At 37.8% G+C, this 24,684-nt stretch overlaps 1 protein-coding gene across 4 annotated transcripts; it reads right to left on the reverse strand.

Moving 5' to 3' along the window:
* Positions 1-1,250: 1,250 nt before the first annotated feature.
* golga4 (golgin A4) lies at positions 1,251-24,684 on the reverse strand. Of its 4 annotated transcripts, none has more exons than XM_028468809.1 (25): positions 24,445-24,684; positions 22,601-22,678; positions 21,245-21,346; positions 18,726-18,794; positions 17,834-18,160; positions 17,679-17,726; positions 17,518-17,574; positions 17,317-17,415; positions 16,833-16,962; positions 16,536-16,726; positions 15,639-15,722; positions 15,197-15,344; positions 14,943-15,121; positions 14,574-14,672; positions 14,301-14,456; positions 10,239-14,002; positions 10,032-10,153; positions 9,587-9,717; positions 8,916-9,002; positions 6,869-6,895; positions 6,703-6,771; positions 6,315-6,390; positions 3,567-3,664; positions 1,974-2,060; positions 1,251-1,882 (listed from the first exon to the last, which is right to left on the reverse strand). In XM_028468809.1, the coding sequence occupies exons 1-25, from the start codon at positions 24,520-24,522 to the stop codon at positions 1,868-1,870; spliced, it is 6,321 nt and encodes a 2,106-aa protein (XP_028324610.1). In that variant the 5' UTR covers positions 24,523-24,684; the 3' UTR covers positions 1,251-1,867. The 4 variants fall into 4 exon arrangements, with proteins under 4 accessions (XP_028324610.1, XP_028324609.1, XP_028324612.1 ...); XM_028468808.1 differs by having other exon boundaries at positions 17,834-18,163; XM_028468811.1 differs by lacking the exon at positions 21,245-21,346.

The following is a 24,684-nucleotide window of genomic DNA, read 5'->3' on the forward strand; positions in this document are numbered from 1 at the left end:
GCTTAATGCTGCCCCCTACTGTTACTAATGGAACAGCAATAGTTCAGATTAGAATAAAACGATGATGATGGTCAAACTGGTGAATTTCAAGACACGAAATAATAAATAATTTCCCAGAAACAATCAATGACTTGGTTTATTACTGATGAAAGACACAATTAAAGTGTAGCATGAATAAAACATATTAACGATTAGTTTGCAACCATTTATATGAAAAACTGGTAAATTGGGTATTCTCACAAAGTGCAGAGTTTTTCAACCTTGAGGTCGCTTGGAATGTGTAATTACTGAATAAAACATATATTTCTGAAAAAGTTTTATTCTTTTTCAAATTAAAACATGGCACACAATTTTAAAATAACTATACTTTCACTTTCTCAAATAAAATGCAGAATAAATAAAAGAAAGAAAAAAAAAAAGAAAACATATGGTATAAAAAAAACCCCCAGTTTGCTCGTTTAACAAACTTGATGAAAATAATAATTGTGGTCTCCAGAAATTTGTGATATAAAAATGGTGTCATGATCCCAGAGGATGGGAAGCACTGAACTAGCCTGAAGAGTTGGTGACGCAAAGCAATTATTTTTGGAGGTGTTTTAAATTTGTATAGCGGTTATAGGCAGTACTTTTTATACAAACACATTAATATGAAAACAATGACTAGATATTTTTTTTATGAAGCATATGAAAGTAATTGCAAAATTGCTCTTCAATGCAAAAAATCCTATCAGATGGGAAAGATTCCATGGGATTGACTGACTGGCCTTGAGCTTGACACACAGTTTGTCGTCATGGACGGGTCAAATGAACAGAGTTGGCCTGCAACAGTAAAATAAATACGCGTTGTTTTTTTTCCTTCTGTTTTTGTAAATACAAGCAAGTTGGTATAAATATTTGGATAATGCTTTAAATCTAATCAGATGTGAACTGTGAATGAAGTTAGGAAGTTCTCCTTATCACTTAAGAGGGCACAACACAATGTCAGTGACTTGGACCTGGACACCAGAATAAGTTATTTACTGGAATTATTCAGTATTAATGTAAAACAAAACAGGAGAGCTCAAATAATATGATCAAAAATAATGTGCCAGTGTGAATATCATTATCTCTGTGTGTGTGTGTTAACCCTGCAAAAGAAGGGCAACTTGCCCAGTTTTTACCCCAAACAAACAGCATAATACAGGGTAAATGTGACAAAAAAAAAGGTCATATTTGATGCAAGAAAGAAAGCAGTGAACAATGAGCAGCTGTATTTTGTAAATAGGATTTATTCTGTTAGTCTCAAAATGTATAGCAAGTCATCAGGTGCCCTATAGAACAATTTAACGATAATACAATTTACAGTTTTATCTCCTTGGGTTACTGTCATAGTGAAAATATATAGCATAGAAAAGGTCCAATCACCAATACATAATAACATGGTGCAGTGCACAGTTAAAGGGTCCTTTACAGCTTTAATGAGACAATGGAGAAGAAAGCTGATCATAAATCCATATGTAGTGTTGATATATCATTATTATTGCACAAACCAATCAGTATAAACACAATCTAAAACAAAAGCAAAACCATTACCATTTGTCTAAAATTTTTAAATTAATTAACTTAATTTCAAAGCAAAACAGTTTATGGAAGATACCATTCAGACAAATACTTTTATTCTCCCTCATCACTTTATGTTCACACACACAGATATGACCCAGTTTGTCCTCACAAACTTGTACACACACACACACACACACACACCGACGCTGATAAAACAACAGGAAACACAGAGAGGACGGTTCGATCAAATCCATGAAGTCCTTCCTTTCAGCAGCAGCAGATTTTAATCCAGAAGCACCCAACACACACTCATACACACACGTGCTCATCGTAACCAATGCTGAGGAGAGACGTACGAGAAATGTGTTCAGACGACGCACAAGTTACATTTTATTTTATTAATAAGAATGAATAAATAAATACATGCTTACTATTGTTTTTGTTTCCTCTTTGTCCAAAACTATTTGTGCCTGGTCAGGAGGAAACTTGAGCATGGAGGTTATCACTTTGGCCATTGTCTGCAGATGAAGGACGGAAAAAATTCAATGAAACAAATTACCAACATATTGTTAGGAAACGAGGAGCAAACCTCAAATTTATATTCAACTTATTGCTCAAATACAATAACAACAATATGTACGAATCACGCTCCGCTTGTTCTGTGCCAATTATTGACTAAAGATATATATATAAAAAAAAAAGAAAAACTAAATGAAACATTGTTGGTTTAATCAAGTCAAGGCCGATCTACCAGGGGGCACGAGGTTCTCCATAAAAACAGAGGATAATCAGAAACAGGGCCACTGTGCAGGAAACCCAACAGCTCCACCAACACTAAACAAGTCCAGCATGTCTTTAAACTGCATCGCAGCATTACGCCAGATCTGTGCTAACAGGGAGCCTGGGGGACATCCTCCACACAGGGGAGGTCTGCAATGGCACAATAAAGCCCCAGTGTTGGCAGATTTTAGGATCCTGTGAACAGCAATGCTAATTAGGGTGATCACTGCTAATTGTAGCAAAGAGGACTGGACACAACATGACTTACAGTATGTGGAAGTAAAAAGAGTAGCCCATCAGTAGAAATATCTACAACTACTTTCGCTTGTATTGTATTGACTATCAATACAATGATGTTTAGAAGGACATTCAGATTAACTTCTTATTCCGGTTAGTTAGTTTTCAGTCAGAATCCTAACCATGCCCTCATGGTGTCAATCACTTGTCCAGTAGCTGTGGAGCGGCCGACTGAAAAGAGATAAATACTGGCCTCTTCCTAAGTGTAGAGCTAGTTTGACATTGGTGTAAGAGCCAAAAAATAAAGTTTAAATGATTCAAAGTGAGGTAATAGTGATGGTGTAAAACACCAGCTTTATGTAGTGCAAAGTGTTGAGCCAACCATCCAACTACAGAACTAACTCACACAACACAGTTAAAGAAATGAAAGCTTTGTGTTTTGGGTGAATTGCACACAATATACATGAAGGAAACTGAAAAGCACTCGGAGGTCAGACCTCCACCATGTTATAGCACCCATATTGCATTGTTACCTAATGTTGAGATACAGAAGGTCCAAATGTTTGGGCACCCCCATTATTTTAATAATCAAGAGGAAATCCACAATCCGGATGTGGTCTCAGTGGGGCAATAGAGTAAACAACCCTACATGTCAGAGTCAAATGTCTTGAAGCTCTTATGAACTGAGACATGAATTTTTGAAATTTCCAATAATGAGAAATAAGGATTTGTCAATTTTTAAAACTGATCCAGATTAAGGATATCAATCCGGATCATCCCCAAAAATCTATTCAATTGTTCCTCATCCCATTTCAGATATATAAATATATTCTAATCAAACAAAAAGAACCACCAGCGCTCAGAATAAAATCATCTATCTGCAAACAGTTAGAAAAAACTACTTTAATAAAAAAAATACTATATTTATTGCAACCCTAGAAAAATACCTAATAAAACTTACAAAAATCACATTTTCAAAATAAAATCTGTGAGAAATAAAAGCATACTTTGGTCTCCCGTCCCATCATGTATTCAAACAGGACCTTCCTGAGATACTCCATCTCAGTGGCTTCTGACAGAGCATCCGAGCCTTTAAACACTGGATCTGTAAGAGCAAGAAAAGAAGAAAAAAAAGACCCTCATGAAGACACAGTGACCGTTATGGACCGTTAAACATTAGACCCACAGGTCCCTTTACAGCAGTGTTTGTGAGAGTCTCAAATCAGTCCTGCTTGTTCCGTCTGCTAAAAGCAAGAGAGAATGTTCCTCCGAAAACTTCCCCATTATAATATGAGAACCTATTTAAAAAGGCCACTGAGATTCAGATCGCACCATGCTCCTCAAAACAATGTTGTTTATGATTAGTTTGTGGAGTGTTTATTGCGTTTAAGGACACTGAGCATGTTGGCGTGAGCTTGTGTCAGTAACAAAACACAGAGCTTCCTTCAAATTAATTCGTCCAAGAAATATGGCGTGGCTCAGCATGAGCACTTTATTACCATGAGAGTCTGATAATGAACATTCAAATTGCTGCCTAAAGCTGTAACACCTTGACCCTTATAAAAAAAAACAACAATTATGGGATTGAGTGTGAACTACTCTGTTTTCAACCAAAGACATATCGCTAGTTGATTAACCCTTTAAACTGCATCATATGTGATTTATGCAGATTATGGTTTCTAAAAGAGGTGTTCCGATCCGATATTGATATCGGATATATCGGTCCCATATTAGCCTGAAAATGAATATCGGATTCAAATTTCCAGATTTTCCAATTTTTTAATTCTTCCCACATTTCATTTTTTTATTTATTTTATTCAATTGTAGAATAGTGTAGATATTATGTTGAAGGTTAAAAATTATGTAACCAATTGGTTAATAATAAATGAGTCAGTTATTCTCGTACCTACTGTTGCTGACTAGTAACATCACTTGATCAAGACTTTTCGAACATTCCACACTACAAAATAAGTATTTTTTTTTTTTTTTTTATTAAAGAGAGAAAAAAAATTAAAAATTAAAAAAAGTATGTATGATATTGGATCAATAAAAAAAAGTTGTATCGGGACATCCCTAGTTTCTAACCTAATTATCTTCTTTAAAAACAATTTATATGATCAGTATCTATAGTGTTTGTTTTTTTTAAATAAATCTGATGAATAAACTCTCACTAAATGTCTCATTAACATTCAGAAAAAACATTGATTAAAGTAGAAGACAGGATGAAGAGGTGCAAACATCTCTTTGATCTCTAGCATACTGCAACAGGTCACCAATAAATCCTGCTCCTGTCCTGCCTCAGCTGAGGCCATGATCCCAATGATCACAGCTTCTCTCTCTCACGCACACAGAGAGCTGTGTATGGTTTATTCACTCGGACAAATCAGTTTCACAAAGATAGTCCAACTAATGAGAGATGTAGACTGGAGGAAGTGGCTGAATAAAAAAGGAGAACTGATAGGAATATTCAGGAGGGTTTGGTGCTTCACAGTAAACATTAAGTCCAAAATCTGTAAAAGACATTAAAAGCCAAGATGGCTTCTTCACCTTTGTCCCCCTTTCTGACAGCAGCTTCTCTTTATTACTCCAACAGGCTCTCAATCTCTTAAAACCCTCTCTCACACACGCTTTGGGCAGTGCTATTAATCTAAATTGATGCATTGATTAACAGATAATCTGGTTACACTTTAACCAACAGGTTTGAATATGTATTCATAGCAGCTCCCGTCATCAGAAAACTAAAATACTGACACATGGAAAAAAAGTTTGGATAGGTTTTCCCCACATTGTACTCAAATCAACAACACACTTTGTTTCCGATCCATTAAATGAGGCGTGTTCCAATACCACAGGCAGGAATTACCAGCTCTGAGAGAACAATGAAAATCTTTTACTTTAACATTGGATTCAGTGTGACAATGGGAGTCTATCGATACATTTTTTATCATTCAAAGAGATAATAGGGAGAGACCACGGATGTCCTTCCTGCTTAGAGCATCAGACATCCATAGACGAGCAAGAAAATGATCACATTCAGATTTAGTATTTAAAAAAAAGTTTGCATTATCTAAAGGAAATGACGTTAAAGGATGTCTATCATCTAAGTTTGATTGTTTGTACAGTTTTGACAAATGTCGATTTACCAATTTATTGATTATCATCATTGATTTACAGCTTTTGTTAGGGCTCCGTTGTACAGAGGTCAGCTTCTTGATGAATTGTGGGCTCAAAATCATGCAGCTAGTCTAATAAAAGTTTGCATGTTTCTATGAAAATGTCCTTAAAACATGACTGGCACAAACAGAGGATCAAGTAGAAAAATATGGAGCTCATATAAGCTGCTGCTTTAAATCAAATGTGAAAACGCTTTTTTCTTCCCCAAACACTCCACACCCTACAGCTTTTAAAATGAATTCTTATTGTGTAACTTTACATTTTCCAAAATCATTCCCATTCAATACAGTTGGTCAAAATCCAACTTGTTTGTAATCCTTCACATCCTCTACTGCCAGGAAATACTCTGTATCTATTAATGCAAAGCTTATAATCCCATGTTCACATTTAGAGTGTCTGTTACTACTTTACTGTATGTAAAGGTTAAATGACCCATCATATACTGGCTATTTAGGTCCACTCTCCCATTACACTGGACTATGTTAAAATGTTACAAATGCCATCTTTCTTGTGCTTGTTCTTTGGGTCTGAGAGGAAATTGGATCATGGAGCAGAACAAATGGTTGTGGTGCGAACATTACCTTTGTACGTGCTCCCCAGATGAGTTACAACAGTGCCTCGGTGCAGAAATTTAATCTTGTCCTCGAGTGAATGAATCTGGTGCGAAGAGACAAGCATGCAAAGAAAAAACATAGATACGATGTTAATTCTGTGAAATATTGTAATTGCTGATTGGGCTGTAAGCATTTTGTTGTGCATTGTGGGAATGACAATGTGTGTGAGAACACTGTGGGAGGTGTTTTTGTGCGATTGTTTATGGGGTTAAACCAAATGTAAACAGATGTGTGCTGTAATTGAGTTGATGCAGTAGGAGGGCAGATGCAGCTCTCGCTGGAGGCCACAAAATCCTGGGAATCACTGCGACGGCTTTATGGTTTGGGTTTGTGCGCATGGGGGTCGGACACTCACTCTCTCCACAAAGCCCTGCTCTTTGAGACGAGCCTCGCTGAGCAACGTCGTCTTCTCAGCCAACTGAGCCTGTGGTGGGCACAAAATAGAAATGTGGTGAGACACGATTATGAATCATGGTGCTAAAAAACTGATGTGAAACACTAAACATGTAGAAATACAACACCTGTAAATCTTCTTTGGTTATCGGTGTCTAAAAAGTTGGAGAGAGAAATGACAATGTGTTAAAAATCTTTGACAGTTTGTGGGAATGTTTTTAAACTAAATTCACTTCAACCCTCCTATTATCCTTGTTCATCAATGATTGATTGTTCATCATTCAAAAAAATAAGTTTAATTTTTTTATTGTTTCATAATTCATGACTTTTCCTAACTTGATAGGTACAATTGATTAAGCATACGATTATCATGATGATATTTTTTCAAATATTGGTATTGGTGTCCCTCTGGGGTCAATTTCACTCCAAGCTGTTTTAGCGGTGTACACCAACTCTAAAATTGAAAGTTTGGCTTGATGGTGGCGTTGCAGGAAAGGTCATCACCACACCACAATCAGTAGGGTTCATACTCTTGTGTTCGTTAATGTTAAGGTCATTAATGAAGATTTGGATGAAAACTATTCAAAATAAATTACCGCGATTCTAATTTGAAAGTTTGCACTGATGGTGGTGCTAGAGAACAGGTGAAGGTTTCAATATCAAGGGGATTATTCATGTATTCAACAAAAAGCGTGCCTGACACAAAAAGGTCAAAAGTTTTCTAAAAATAATTTTCAGGAGGCAAATATCCCTGGGGTCAGATTGACCCCAAGGATAAAATATGTTAAAGATATTTGAGGATAATAGGAGGGTTAAAACAATCATTCCAACACAACTACTGCAACCAGCTTTAAAGAACAGTTTTCTGCCATCTGCACTCAGATTATATAGAAATATGTGCACATTGTTTGAATATGTTAACTCAATATTTATTTTATTTTAGGACAAGTAACAGTCCTGACGTAAGTGGGAGTGCTAGGCTCAGGACGTTTATTTAATAGACAGAGGTGATTTAGTCTAGACTGATCCTCTGACAGGCAGCCTCGGGGTGAACTACTACATTCTGATGAGTAATTGTTATCTGGCTCTTCTTCATTGCCAACATTTTGGTTTTAATTATAGTACAACATTCACTGGGGAGCTAAAGGCAGGCAGTATTTTTGGAGGTTTCTTATTATTTCCATTACTTTACCATTGAAAACATCCTCTGCCATCTGTAAATGTGGATTTAAAAAAACCAAAAGATCTTCTGCCCAAGCACATCCATTCTTCTTCGTTTTTAGAAAATTTCAGCAAAATTTTGAAGGAAGGAAGAGGATATTGAAACGTTACATGACTCATCCTGTGATTTAGGGGAATCAATTAATAAAAAAGGGGCCGTACGTCAAGACCAAGTTGATTTTATTTTTTTACATGGACAGACACACTGACTCACTGTCTGTCTGAAAAATTACTCATGAGGCCCAAAGTAGGGAAAGACCACTGGGCATGAAGCCCTACAATCCACCCATAAAGTTATTACCTCACCTGGGAAACATGCAGCACATGGAGCAGCATAATTCTTTGCATTTGTATGTGAAGGGATTTGTGTATAAGAAGAAGAATGAACACGGGGAACAGCACCTGACTAAATCATTTCTGGAGTGCTTTCTTTCAACCTGGTTCCTCTCCTGGGCTTCTAATGTATAACTGCTGCTGTGGCACAAAACCAAAGCCAAAAATCTCAAAGTATAAAAGCATTAAGAAAAGGGCTTGAAGCAGAAGCAGTGCTGAGGCCTTGTAATCTGCATTTTGCAAGCACAGCATTCCTGAGCAATTCAAATGAGCTTCACAGTATCTGGCGAGCAATAGTGTGTCACCACATTACTGGAAGTAGATGATGACCAGAGCAAAGCATGTCAGTAAACGTCCCTCAGCCCTTAGAACAAATTCTTAACTATCAAACAAGTAAAAAACAAAGCCAATGAGACTTTACATAGCGAGTCTGAATTCACCTTTTTGACATTAATTGTATACTGGGCTATGTGTTACATATATGGGCTGTGACAGCTAAAGGTCTGACAATCTCCTTATGCATCAAAGTCCATATGTATTAAATGCACCATCAGCTGTTACTTTATTCACAACGCATCATGCCTGAAGAAATAATGTGGTTTGGATCAGAAAGGTTTGTACCTCAGAAGAGCTTTGGCTCTTTGACTGTAACTCTTCTAGCTGTTTCTGAACTTGCCACACTCGGTCTCCCATTTCCTCCTCTCGACTCTGGAGGAACCAAAAAATAGAAAACAGTTGCTCTTCGCATCCCAAGACAGTACAATTATTGCACCATTTCCCCCAAATCTTTGGCTGTCATTAATATACCTTTACTTATATACAGTTAATCATCAACTGCAAAGCCATTTCCATCAACTCTTTGTCCCAGTTCTTGGTTCTGGTTACACTAGAAAGGGATTTTTCATAATGTCTAATTTCCTTCCTCAGTCTTTCAGAATAAAATGGATACATAAAGGTTTAACTGATAATATATATGTTACAGGCAAATAAAGTTGCCTTACCTTGTAATACTAATTTTTAATTAAGGTGGGAGTTCTGTATAAGAGAAGCCACTGGTCAATTGCAAACTGAATATTAAATAGATAAATTAATATTTATATTCTAAAAATTCTACAGGAAAAATGTAGTTTACCAACCAATTACAAAGATGTTAGTTATTGCTACAATAAGGGTCATTAGTCCTTCTGCTTCCAATTACTGTATGAGAAAGTAGCCACAAACTATAGAGTAAAGGAGGCCACTGTGTGATCTTTTCTAGTGAGATCAATTAGAAACAAAAATCTCTCGCGTACCTGTAAAACCTCTTCATACTTCTGAACTGTTCTGTGCAATTCCTCTTCCTTCTGAGAGATGACCTTCTTCAGCTCATTGACTTCTTCATGGTGGCTATTGATGAGCTCTTCTTCCACAGCCTGAGCTTTAACTGTGTTGGGGGAAAATAAAAGAAGAAAGTCATTGGCAACACAAAAAAAATACCATTTCAAACAACTCTAAGAAGACTCAGTATTAATCAGACCCAATTTCCCCACACGAAAATGAACCTTCATTATTTCAGCCTAGTCTTGTGAAAACAGGGGAGTTTAAGTTATTCAAGGCAACCGTTTTTTAAACATTCACTCAGGCTACACACTAAAAGAAATGGACCACGACAAAGGAAGTCTACTTAGTTCAGGCTGTAAGCATTTAAGTCGTGTTCATTTAACTTGTTAAGTAGGGATTTACTTTACTCTGCCTCACCGATAGTCTCTTTCACTGTTGCATCAAGCTCATTCTCTTTCAAAGCCACTTGTGTGTTGACCTCTCTCATTATCTGCTTCATTGCCGAGTTGTGCCTAATTTGGAGATCCTCCAATTCGAGTCTGTGAAACAGAGGAGAAAACCCCCTTAATTAATACAGACAGCACAGTAATTAGAGACTAAATATAAAAAAACTATATCACTTACTTGAGCTTTTTCTCGTTATCCTCTAACAACTCTTTCTTCATGTACTCCAGTTCCTGTTGATGTTCCTTTCTTAGGACACGCATGTCTTTCTGGAGTCTGGTGAAATCTTTGTGGATCTTCTCCTTGTCGTTTTTCATCTGAACAAGTTCTCTCTTCAGAGACTTTAAAGTATCAGCATCCTCCTGCTCTTGTCTGGTACTGTGGTTTTCTGTGTCGTTTTCCAGCTCTGTCTTTGTTTGCTGCATGTTGTTACAGCTGACAACATTCTCTACCACAGCTTCTGACGGACCCTGAGCCTGGTTCATTGTGGTCTGATGTCGCACAAGCTGGATGTTCTTCTCACTTATTTCCTCTTTTAAATGATTTATTTCTCTCAATAGGTTTTCATTTTGCTGTTCCAATGCTTTCAGTTTTGCTTCATATTCAATGGCTGATTCAGATTCCTTAAGCTCCCTTTGTTGCTCTGCATTTCTCTGACAGGAGATCAGTTGGTTTTCATACATGGCTTTTAGATCGTCTAAAGCTTTTTCCCTCTCAAGCCTCTCATTATTTACCATCTGCTCAAGTTGGATCTTCTGTTCATCCTGTAGCTTCACTAGTGCTCCCTCGAGCGACTTGTTTTTCTCTTCTAGCGTTTCTATGTGGTGGTTGCCAGAAGTTTCATTGCTCTTGATGTCCTCCAAACTAGTCTGAAGAGTCTGAATGGCATGCTCTTTTTCTTCCAGTTGGGATGCGAGCTGTTTTCTAATCTGACTGATTTTCTGTTCAGCTTTCTTTTTCAGTTCAGACACTTTCCGCGCGCTCTCTGCATTGATCCTCTCTTCCGTTTCCTTCAAGTTCTCCTCTTTGCTCTTAATCTCATCTCTCATCCTTTCAAATTCCTCTCTTTGACTTTCAAGTGTGTGTTTATACTTCTGGTTGTCTTCTTCTAGTAAGTGTAGTTTTTCTGCCATTTCCTGCTCCAGATTGCCATTTTGAGCACTTTGCATCTGTAGCTGCTCTAATGCACTCTTCTCACTCTCCCTGATGCTGTGTTGTTGTTTGAGGTCAGATGTGAGCTGTTCACACTCCTTTGTCTTTAAGGCTAGCTGTTCATGAAGGTCACTGATGCGACTCAGGCAAGTTTCAAGCTCAGATGTAAGTCCACTGACTTTCTGCTCCTTCTCACTTAACACCTGGTCCATCTCAGACTTGCTGATGGACTGATTGTCAACACATGTGGTAAGCCTTTGCAGAGCTTCATTCTTTTCATAGAGATCCCTTTCTAGCTCTACAAGTTGAGCCTGCAGAGATGAAATAATCTTCGTGGATTTGAGCTCTTTCTCAGAGAGGCTATTCCTGAGAACCTCCGCTTGCTCCAGAGCCAACTCTCGCTCCTGCTCCAATCTCTTAACGGCCTCCTTTGTTTCAGCAGCTGCCCTTTGTCTTTCTTCTACGTACTGCTGATTCAGTATATTTATGGCTTCCTCCTTTTCAGTGATGCTACCTGACAGCTGATTTTTTAAGTCACTGATGATGTTTTCTAAGTTGGCGATATGCACCTCATTTGATTTAACACTCTCTGATGCAATTCTGTTCATTTCAATCAGTTCCTCAATTTTCTGATGTTGTTCACTGAAGGATTGACAATGATTCTCCTTCTCCTGTGTTAAGGCTTTAATATGTTCCAAATGAACATTTACCTGAGCAGTCACCTCTTCTAATGAAATGCATAGACGTGTTTTCTCCTCTGTCTGCTGCTGGAGAGTCTCCTCTAAAGTGCAAATTCTCTCTCCTTTAGAAAGAAGGATGTTTTTAAGGAGCCCTATTTTTTTCTGACTGCAGAGCAGTCGATCTCTAAGCTCGTTCACCCGACACTGCACCTTCTGTTCAAGGTCATTGGATCCACTCTCCATTTTAGACTGAATCTCTGTACAGCACAGCGCTAATTGATTGCTGATCGTGATTAATTGCTGCTTTAAGTCAGCTTCCTTGGCTTTTAACTGCACAGAGGTTTCATCAATCATACACTTCATGTCCTCACTTTCCTGACATCTGGACTGCTGCAATGTCTTTAACAGTCTTTCCGTTTCTTCTAGTTTATTAGACAAAGATGAGAGCTTCTCTTTGCTTTTCTCCTTGGTTGTGTTCAGCTTGTCCTGCAGGGAGTTTCTCTCATTCAGAGCCTGGTTAAGGTTCCTCTCTGCTGACTCAATTTGCTCTTTCAGCAGCGCTTCGCCTTGAGACAAGTTCTCCAGCTTAAGCGCTGCTTCATTCAGCTCTTCTTGAAGCTTCTGGACGGTGGTCTCTCTGATTGCCAGGCCCTCCTTCAAATCATTTATTTCAGACAACACTTGTTCATTCTCCATTCTGCTTCTGCTGAGCTGCTGAGACATTTCCTCCAGTTCCTGACATTTCTCCTGCAGTGAAAGTGAATGTTTCTCCATTAGTTCTTCCTCCTGGTGTCCAAGCTTCTCATGCCAACGGGACTCCAACTCCTCCATCACATGCTTATGGGCAGCATATAGTTTCTCCAGCTCTTCCATATGGTTAGACTGCAGCTCTGACACAGCATTGCTGAGGCCTTGGGAACTATTCTGGGCCATCTCAACTATTTTTTCTTGCACTTGTTGCTCCTTCTCTTGAAGCTCTTTGTCCTTCTTTGCGAGTTCTTTCTTCATGTTCTCTTCACTCTGCTGAAGCTTTGACTTAAATTTCTCTTGCATTTCTTTGGCTTTCTGTTTCCACTTTTCCATTTTAGATTCCTGTGATTTAAGCTTAGCTTCAATCTCAGCTTTAGCGTTTTTCAACTCTGCCTCAAAAGCAGTCTTATTCTTCAGCTCTTTCTGGAGAAGAGTTTGCTCTTCAACCTTAATGTTAAGTTCTTCATTTAGAGATTTCTCCCTCTCCAACAGCTCCCGTTTAGTTTCTTGTACTTGGTGCTCTAGTTCTTGAAGGGACTTCTCTTTTTGTTGACAGTCAGTCTTTACGACTTCGAGCTGCTGCTCCAAAGCAGCCATGTCTTTCTTATAATGATCAATCTCCTGTGCAATCTTGTTTAAATGTTCATTAGACTCCTTTAGGCTACTTGCTTCTTGCTGGGACAGTAAAAAACTTTCTTGCAAAGCCTCATATTCCTTAGTCTTCATTTCTAAATTTTGCTCCATACAATGCAGTGCTTTTTCTTTGAAGGCAAGTTGTGTAATCTCTTTTTCCTTTTCCCTTAGAACAATATTCAATGCATTTAGTTCTTCTTTGAGGGTTTTTTCAACACCCCCAACTGACTGCTCATTCTGCTCTTTGATATTTGCAAGTTCTACACCATGTTGTAACTCCAAATCATGAAGCTTTTTCTCATTCTCCCGTTGGGCTATGCCATGAGCTTTTTCTGCACTCAGCAGCGTCTCTTCCAGCTGCTGTTTGCACTTCAACGCATCTGAAAGCTCAGCTGAAAGTGCCTCAAGCTCTGCCTGCTTTGCATCCAATTTTTCCATAGTTTTCTGACTCATGTCAATGACATGTGCCTGAAACTCCAGCTCCTTCTCTTTCAAGAGAGCCTCCATTTCAGCTCTGTGTTTTACCTCAAGCTCCTGTAGAACAGCATCTTGCTGCTGGGTCAGGGTGACCTTGTGCTTTTCCAGCTGCTCCTGATGCTTTTCTTCCAACTCTGAAATCTGCTGTCGGTGTTTTTTCTTCAGCTCCTCCAGCTGGCTGGAAAGTTCTTTGGACGGGCTCGATTCATCTTGTGAGACCTTGTCCACAGAGCTCTCAAGCTCTAGTATCCTCTGCAACCACATGCATGTACATAGTTAGATTATTCCTTTGTGTTGACATGAATAATGGTTTCACTGTCCTTGAAAACAGCTACAGTAACATACTGATAATATCCTAAGATTCTTCAAACAGAATGTAATTAGGTTACATAGTGGTTACCCAATATCACTGATAAGAACCAGTCTTTGGTTCTTGACAATTCCAATGATAAAATATTTCTTTGCTCCAAATATTCTACTCTTAGAGTAAATTACAGCTCCAACACATCACAATCAGTGCCATGATAAAGATTTAAAATACTATACTCACTGTTCTTGTCAATTCGAGCTCCAGCTGTATCTCTTTTAACTTATTGTCAGCTTCGGTCTTTATTGCCGTTTTCTGTAACTCTGCATCCTCCAGTGCTAAAGATACCTGCTGCTCCCGTTCCTTGGCTAATAGCGCCAACTCTTCTTTGCACTGCTCCTAAAGACATAACATTTAGATATGACCATAAAATACAATTTTAAACTACTTTATTTTAAATATCAATGATTCAGGCTATGTTAAAAAGTCAAATTTACAATATAATGCGTCACCCACCACAGCTTTGTTGATGCTGGCTGTCATTTCTTCATCTTTAGCGAGCATAGCTTCACTGTGTAGCATCTCCAAATGAGCTACTTTTTCCTCTGATGATTTCTAGTGCAATCAAACATATCATCCCTTTTATAGCTTTTTATTGCCATGGTATGTTACATTATTGTTTAAAAGCCCAAAAGGCTTTGCGTTTTTCCTTGAAAATGATTTCTGCTGACAAAAATCAATATTACAGTTTAACTTTAAATAACTGACCCCTCCCCATGTGACAAATTAATTAACTTAGCTGCTGTTTTTTTCTTTTTCACTATTATCATCATTATTATTAATTGTAATATACATAAATATTAAATCATTAGGGCATTTTCTGACCTTCATGATGGCAACGACCTCCTGTTTGACATTTGTGAGTTCCTGCTGCAGAGTCTTCCTCTCTTCATCACTGGCCTTTTCCACCTGTCTTACTTGCTCTTCCAGCTGACCCTGCAGCTGTTTTCGGGCCTCCTCCGCCCTCTGAGCGACACCCAGAGCTCTTTCAAGCTCTTCAAAGGCTGGTATACAGAAATGGTAACACTTAAAACTTTTAAGGAAACTTACCAGTTCCGTAGTAAGTGATTTTGACTCACCTGACTTTTCACTTTTTTCTTTCTGTTCCTGTAAATCCTCTATCTGTGTGGTAACTTGTTGGAGGCGGGAACGAAGTTGTGCAATTTCTTCCTCTTTCATTTCGAGCGTCTCATGCATTTGCCGCTTGGTTTCAGCGATGACCATTCCCTATCAAACAGTGTTATATATATATCATCAAAAACAAGCACAGAAAAGTTTAAAAAACATCATTTCAAATCCCTACTTCAGTCTTATTCATTTGAATATTTTCAACATAACAATTGTTTCCAAATTTCACAAAGACATCTCAAGAACTGTAGTCACATCAAAAAGAGCTAAGATTAAAGTTTAAGATGAATAATATTATGGAACTTCAAGGTGTCTGGCCTCTTGCCTTAAAAGCTTAGTAAATAAGGACTAGCAAAACCTTCAACAAAGATTTCTAGGCAGCTTATTACCCACCTTGTCCTGCTCCAGCTGCTCAATGTGGTTTTTGGCATCACGAAGCTGATTAATAAGCTTGGTCTTTTCATTAGTGTGGAGCTCCTTTAAGCAAAAATAAGACAGTTATACAAATTGAAAAATTCCTTGTTGATAATAATCAAACATTTTTGTATGGCTTTGTACAGTGTATCATGGTCAGATTACACAAAGACAAGATCATTTATTCACCAATCAGTCAGTGATATAAAGAGAACAATCATGCAGCAAAACAAACATCGCTTTGTCTAAATTTTGGCACGTTTGACTAAAACTATATTCTCTGTAACACAAGATCAGCAAACAAATGAAAGGAATTTAGCTCAGTTAGTTAATAAAGACGAGTGAATCTACACTGTCACCACATTCTGTCCAATACCAACTGGTAAATGTAAAGAACCCACTTTGTTGTTGCATACTATTAAAAATAATGAACAAACATTCCACAGGAAAAGTAAAATGTTTAAAAGTCAGATAACCAAAATGTTAAACAGTGTCAAGCTGACATGTCACGAAGCCCCCTTTCTGGCAATCAGCCAGAGAATTTGGATATTTGATGTCTCAGTTCAATCTACCACACAGAAAAAAACTCCCATTATCAAGGGAGCATAAACAGTCCAGTTTAGATTATGAAAAAAAATTATAATTACAAAAAACAAAGCACTTAATTCAGCGGAGCTAAAATAATGATTTTTATAATTACAATCCCAAACCGGAAAATTGCTCTGGGTGCATATTGTTTATATGACGCATAAAAAGTTACAAAACAAAATTGTGTAACTTGAAAAAAAACAAAACAAAACAAAAAAAAAGCATTTATAATACATTTGAAGTCCTGCCTCACTTCAGTAACTTAGATGTGAAATACAGCATAGGCACCTTTATCTTCTCTAGCTCCTGTAGTCGCTCCTGCAGTTGCTCATGCAAAGTTTCATTTTCACTGCTCAGCAGAGCAGAACGTTCCTTGTGCGTTCGTATCACTTCTTTGCACTTCTGCAGAAGGTTTTCCTGTCTTGTCACTCTCTTTTGCAGAGCCTCCATGAGCTTGGCTGGATCACCATTGCCCTCTCCTGACCAGAGAATAAAGTTCTGGTTAAAGATGCGACTACAAGTTTTGTGTTTTAAAAATTTCATAATGAAAGAAAATTATCATCATTTCAATTTAAAACCCAATACCTTCAAATGTTTGCATTTTTGAAGGACTCTGTGGGACAGAAGCAGCGTCCTCGGAGATCTTTTCTTGAGGGACGTCACCTTCAGGTTGAAGCACATCGTCTCCCTTCGCTCGTTTCTTCAGCAGAGAAACCTTCAAAGAAAAAAAAAATGTTTCTTAGACTATTTAATATATCAAATATTTATTTTGTTTGTTCAATAATTTATTTGCATCAGTTTTACATTAACATGAAATAATGCTTTTTCTAAACAAATCCCAGCAACATGCAGGGAATAAGTTTATTCTTTTTCAGTGGATTGTCCTAAAACAAAATAATTATTCAGCAATTTTTAAAAAAAAAACAGTCAGATCTGTCACTGACAGGAAACTTATTTCTTTTTTTCCCCACTTCATTAAAATCTTATGGATTAACAAAATTACAAAAAGCCACAATCAAGTGAAAGTCTGCATAGTTTAAAAACATGCCCTTGCTGCTAGCACCCTCACCTGTGTTTGTAGAACAGAGATCATCTGGTCTTTCTCCTCCAATGCTGCATCAAACTCCTCCTGAAGATGTTTCTTGGCCTGTTGGTCCATTTGAAGCTCCTACAAAAGATGTCGTATAAATCAATCAATCTCTGAAAATTCATTACAACTAAGATGTTATCAAGTTACAACCCAAACATCACGCAAAACCTTGTGTCTCACCTCTCGAAGCTCCCCTATCCTTCGAAGAGATTTGTCTTGACTTTGACTTAAAATTGCCTTAGGGGAAAAAAAAATAATACCAGTTAGTTTTAATGTTTTTGCTCCAATGAATCAATTGATGAAAAAAAAAAAAAAAAAACACACATCAGCTGAGTAATCACCTGTGTCTTTTCTTTCTCTCTCTGTACAGTACGGTACGCAGTGACCAGCTGTAGATAAACACAAATGTGCAACAATAAATTATGTCCATAAATCACAGATGATGACCAAATAAACCCTATATGATGTAACCAGTGGTTCATACTGAGTCTCTCACCTCTGAGTACTTCCCTCTGTACTTTCCCAAGCTCCTCTCCACTCTGAGGAGTCGGTGCAACAGTTGTTCTTTTGACATGGACTCTGCTTTTCCTGGAGGCTCCTCTGCCTCACTCTCAATATCAGAGGGTGGATCATAGGTGGAGACACCAGGGGACTCGTTTTCTCCAAGAGGTGTAAGGGATTCTCGTGATGAGGTCCGTACCAAGCTTTCTTTAGATGGAGAACGAAACAAATGTTCTGCTCGACTGGCACCACCACGAATCAATGACTCCATTGAAGGAACTTTGAGCTGCAGTTTTTGAGCAAATGACTGGGGCTCCTCTCTCTGCTGCACACACACAACAAACAAAAAGAAAGCAGCACCAATCAGATCATTTAGAACAGGAGTGTCAAACTCATTTTAGTTCAGGGACCAAACAAAACAAAGTTTTGCCTCAATTGGGCCGAACCAGAAAATACTGCATTAAAATTATGGCTTATTTTAACACTTCCACATGTAGATAATAGCTGTACTGGAATAAACATTTCTTAGGATGTAAAGCATGGACTGATATATAGTGTTAATTTATCAAATAACTAATGCACATGTGTTAAAATTAAGGCCTGTGATCCATTTTTCATGAATCATAACATCCATGTTTGCTCATTTCAAAGAGAAAATGACTGAGAAAACATACATTTAAACCCTATATACAGTAATGTTTCAGATGATTGTGCATCACTGTTTTGCATTTAAGTAGATCATTTTTTATTGTGTAAGTAGTCATTTACATCGATTAATCAGTAATGTCAATAGGCACAAGTTTGGTCAAATGTTTTTAAGGTAATTTTCACTTTGAGCAAAATCCTAAATTTTAGAAACATTTAGAAAATAAAATAGCCAAACGTACCTGAGGAGAGGCCCGTCCATCTCCGTTGATGCTACCTCTTGGAGACGTCTCCGGGCCTTTAGTGGCGCTCTATTGGAAGATAAACCATAATGAGAAAAAAAAAAAAGGAAGACGGAGCCACGAGTTTCTCCTGAGCCAGTTAGTTATCAACACCCAGCATGGCTCTCTCTGATTACTCTGGAGGGAGCAATATTAGTATTGCTGGGAGCAATGCAGGGGCAGTGGGTACCCTCATGCAACTTGGAATAAAACAGATGGGTTAAATACACAAAAGAAGGCATCTCTACAGCACAATGAACAAAAAGGGGTTAGGACGATACACAACAGAGCAGCCGTGAGATCAGAACAAACAGGAGGAGCGTTGATATTTTAATAAAAGACGTCCAGTCGTTCTTAGTGCAGCTGTACAGTAAAAAGCACATTTAGCTGCTTAGTTGGTTTAGCTGAATTGTTAGAAGCAGTCAGTACATCTTCTCATCCTTCATCTGAGTAACTCTTGTATGCTACACACTGAAAAATCAAAAAATATCTTTCCTTGTATCCTGTTCATTTCCGAGAACCAGCAAGGAGGACAATGCTTTTGTTTGTATGAATAATGATTCTAATAAAAAACACCAGATCAAACTTGATAAATCCCTGTAAATGTGTCTTAACAGTCACTTTTTAAAAGTTCACTGCCCTGCAAGGCATAATTTCGCCACGACTGGACTGCATGTGTCAGGCCAAGCATAAAACTGGACAATAACTCATAAATAAACAGTGCGTAGCATCTGTTTATAAAAAAGTTTAAATGCTGCCCATCAAACCTCTCGCAGGGGAAAAATAAATATGAAGGCCTCCAACTTACAAAGTTAACAAGCTGAAAAAGTAGCAGCAGGCACAATATTTATAGGCACATTAAGATTAGGGGTGTGTACTGCCTGGCATCTGGCGATACAATTCATATCCCAATGCATAAGTCACGATACGATATATCCCAATATTAAAGTACAAGGCGATTATGCATTTTATTTATATATGGCTTAAGAAACAACTAATCTATAAATGTGTCCACCTTCATGAGATAATTTTGTATAAAATATATTTTATTGGCATATTTTACACTCAAAACATTGACTTTAACATGCCATGTGCCAACAACTTAAAATAACATGAAATTTGCCTGTGGCTTTTAAACCACCTTTGACTTTATTGCAACATGACTTTAGTGCAACTTAACTGAGGTATATGCCTAGAACAAGAAATAAATGCAGAAAGTTAGCACTTTATTTTTAGATTTTACAGAAGCTGGTAAACATGTCCAGGTTTCAGCGCACTTCTTTGTGCAGTTACGATGTCTCCTGCAGTAGAAAACACTTTCCTAAAAAATAAATAAATATGGATGCATTTGAGAATCGATCCGAGAATCGCACAACGTAATATCGCGATATATGGCCAAAAATATTTTTCTCAACACCCCTAATTAAGATTCACGATTGGGCTCAACAGGTGACTATAACCAACTCTTATAGTAAATCTCCTGCAGGCAGCAAACAATACCACATCCAAAGTATTAACAGTAAGCACACAAGTAATGTGGTGCCCTTTAAATCTTATTAAGGTCTGCAGTGAAAAATGTGAGCCAAGAAATGTTCTAAAATAATTTGCCACACAACCAACTATCGTCTTTGCGAAAGCTTCCTTTACCTTGTACAGCCAGAAGGACAAAACTTCCAAATCTGCTCCTAAAAACAACTGTCATCTAAAGAAAACATAGGGCACTTTAATGTGCACAAGTAGCACACACGTCTATCAGATTTTTCTGCGACAACTTCCAAAATATTAGCAATAACACTGTTATTTGTGGCAGTTTTTTTTTTCTCTAAAAGACTTGTATTTCTTTGAAATGAAGGCAAATGGGAGTCATTTGCAAAGCAGTTTTTAAACTTGCTAATGGCATGAAACATAAATACTGGGACATGTAAACATTTGGGTAAAATATATGCACAGTATCATCAATGTTTGTGTGAATTGCATCATTTTTTGAAAAGAAAGCAATTTATATTTATTTTTCCGTTTTCTCTTATCCTCAAGGACCATTGAGAGAAATCTGAAACCAATGACAGATTTGAAGATCAGGCGGGATAACAGGGTGTAAAGGGTCAATATTGCAAGCAACTAAAGATCATACCTACAGTAAATACAAGGAGGAACTATTCAACCACTTGACAGAAAACTAAAAAAAGGAGGAGCAATAAAACAACTTGGGTTAGAATACACAGAAGCTTCTTCCACTATGTAAACCACACCACCTATTGGATGCAGGGTCAGCCTACATATAAGATGCCTTCTTGTTTCTAACTCCAAAGCAAACAGGAGAACAAAAAAAAACAAAGCAGGGAACAAGCTGTCCCTACATCTGTCACAGTCCTCTATCAAATCCCAAAAAGGTGTAAAAGATTAGAAGGAGGATCGGGTGAGGAGGAGGAGGAGAAAGACGAGGAGACATAGGTGGAGGCAGGAAGTGAGGACAAACTCACCACACCGGCTACCTGGGCTGATTTGGGTCGTTTTGAATGGTCCAGAGCAAAGATAGTATACTCAGAGAGAAAAGCGGGCTCTGCTATCATCCCGGCCAGCATCTGACCCCGTCAGTGCAGTTACGGGACGAAATGTGGGGACAGGAGAGGGACACAGAGAGCAATGAGAAAAAAAATAACACCATGAGAGTGAAATAAATGGTGTGCTGAACAAACCCCCTAGAAGAGGTTGGTGGAGAGAGAGAAAGAGAGAGAGAGAGAGGGAGAAACATTGTGGTTGAAAGAGTGAGTGAGAGAGAGGGAGTGAGAGAGAGGCTGTGATAGAGTGAGAGAAGAGAAAAGTGGAGAGACTGAGATTGAAGAAAAAAAATGGGAAAAGAGTGAAACATTCAGTCAACATTAATGTCATGATTAACAGTTTGACATCTCTGCCATTAGAGCAAATTTTTTCTCTGTCTTTTTTTTTTAATATAGTTATATAAATAATATTTACAGTGCATATTAAGGCTGAAAAAGATGTCAAAATGATAATTTAAAAGTTTGTGAGGTGACAAAACATGTTTCAGGTTTCAAAAGGCAACCAGTGGAACTTTAGACAAAGTGAAATCCGACCTTCCAAGGGATGAGGGGGAAAAGTATGAAAATATGGGCAAGACAATCTCTGGCAGAACCAACTTTCAGTTTCTACTAAGATAAATCCCAACTGCGACTGATAAAAATCTGTTTTTATTTCACAGGATTGCATTCATGAGATTCAAAACATCCTTTTCTGAGCTCCAAGGCAACTAGATTTTTCATGACATGGTCAACCTCTCACCGTCTGTTCTGGTCTCTATAATGAGTTAAGGAAGTCCTTGCCAATATCTGCTAAGGCAAAAAGCAGTGGCCTGTCACCAGACATGGAAGAGCACAAAGAGAAAGAAACATCAATTATTCATTATAATGCTGATACATGGTCTGTTCTCCAGCATCCCAATGCTGTTCTCATTGTTTATGAAAAGTCCTCTTGGATCAACAGCTTCAGGGCTACAATAGCTGTCCCACTGATAGGTTTTTAATAATATAATTATCTGAATAATTGATCAAATGGGGCCATTATGTTCCACATATGAAGTGTGCAAATAGAAAACCTCAAATTCAAAGCCTGCACTCTCTCTAAACTAATAGCAGCGTTTTGTCACGTACTCACTGTCAGTCGGCACAGCCAGCACTGCATGTTACAAAGGGAACTTGAAGCACAACAAAACACAAGCCATTATTTTTGAATAGCTGCAACATTACGGTGGGCCACAAACTGAAACACAAGCTGGGGAGAGAACGTAATCAGGCTAGAGTTTAAGCAAACTAACTGCTCACCTCTCTGTCGCTGGCAGAAGGACTGCCATCATAAGGAAACGGTGGTGTTAGGCTTCCTCGTCGACCTCCACTGCCCACCTGGAAAACAGATATGTAATACCATTACATACATAAACAATATAACCAGTAAAATACTCAATTACAACAACATTAACAAATGTAAAATGTTTTTTCTCACTCTGCTAAGTGTTTGTTTTGTGTTTTAAGTCTGTCTTGTTCCCCTTGGAAATGTACCCTGATCGCCCACATATAATTGTTTTGTAGATCCGCACTAATATAAGAGAACAATAAAACAAATTGCTTTAAACACAATAAAGTAAATGCCTTGGTGTACTTTAAAAAATCTGAGTTATGGTATAGCTACTTTTAGCAAACATCTAGGCCTCTTCAATCATAAAATAAATCAAACAGGCACTTTTACATCCAACATCTTTTAAAACAGGTTTGCAGGTGTTTACATTACAATATGGTATTGCCCTTTAAGCAAGCAAGTCATCGTGTCATGTCCTGTGTGACAGGAACACGCCTTATTGTAAAAATTGGTAGGAGCTAATGCTTGAATTAAATCTAAATAAATTGTAGAGAGCAAATGAAAAATATTAATCTTTACAAAAGCAAAAATCAACCATTCATTAACTTAATGCAGATTTGGTAAAAAAAAAACTTAACTTTACACAAATCAGAAAAAACATCCAAAACCAGTGACTTAAGCTTCCATTGTTCAACATTAGCATTCATTTTTTATAAAAAATAATACTGAAACATTTCAGGGGGAAATAATGAGGAAATGCATTTTTATATTCCAATTAATCAATAAGCGTGTACACAAAAAATATAGCAAAAAAAAAAAAAATGTAAAAGTTAAGGTTGATGTAAATTAGACTTTGTTATTGGCATATTTATAGAAAAAGGAGGCTGCTCAATGCTGTACTTCAGCAGATTGTGTGTTTGATTCTTGATTATTATTATTTATTTTTTTTAATGGGAAGGTTAAAACTTGCTATGACAGTGTAAAAACATCAAGTCGAGGGCAGGCTACTGCCTTAGACAGATTGACCTTACACGAGATATCTAAATTACAATGGAATGTGACTGTCAGTGTAGGCAAACAGCTATTATATTTTATTATTTATTTACTCATTTCTTTATTTAATTAATTTAAGGTATTGTTGTTGTGTCTATGTTGTGTTCTTTACTTTATAGATTTAATACTTTACAGGTGGATGATACTGGATAAAGAGAGTCTCTGTTGGCGTGTATTTCACAACAGTGCAGTGTCTCAGGAGGTGGCAGAGCAACATAAGTCATGTCCATTCATCTATAACAAAGATGTTCAGCAGTGTTTTCACTGATTATCCACTTCACATTTACAAGATCGTGTCTATCTACTCTATATAAGAAACAAACACGTTCATTATTGTGGCAGACATTTGACATTGAATGGACAGTTGACAGCTGCTTGTTAAAACAGCAAAACTCCGACCCGCCCATTCTGCCACGGTGTCCATAGTACAGGGGATAGTTAATGTTTCAGCTTCAAACTATTAAATAAGTAAAATACAAATTACTATAGTGATACTGCTCAGGGATTCCCTGTTTACGGAATCACATGAACGCACCATACTCATCATAGAGCAAACTAAAGGATTAAGGACTTTGCTAAAGCTAATAACAAACAATAACACAAGATAGGCAGCCCAATAAGTATTCATAAGAGGGATTTATTCAGTATCTGAAGTTAGACTGCGAAATCAAACTTCTACGAGCACTAGTTGCTCCCGATATCAGCAGCTCAGCAATGTAAACAGAAGCGAGCTTAGCATGTTAGCTCCACATTCACCAACCTGGGCCTGCTGGGGTGACTGTGCATTTCTCTGGACTGGCTGCTCCTCGTGTATCCTCTGCTTGAGTTTTTTAAACATCTCGTCCCACTGGTGATGTTAGCAGTTGATGGGCAGAAGGCTAGAGGCAGGCGGGGATGAATTTAATTTGTGGCTAGCCAACCATTCGGAGCTCTGACACGCACTTCCTTGTTCAGCTCTGATTTCCAGCAGGTGGCATAGCTCAGTGCGCATGTGCGGCCA

Source organism: Gouania willdenowi, chromosome 15 (assembly GCF_900634775.1).
Source record: "Gouania willdenowi chromosome 15, fGouWil2.1, whole genome shotgun sequence".
Classification (NCBI taxonomy): Eukaryota; Metazoa; Chordata; class Actinopteri; order Blenniiformes; family Gobiesocidae; genus Gouania; species Gouania willdenowi.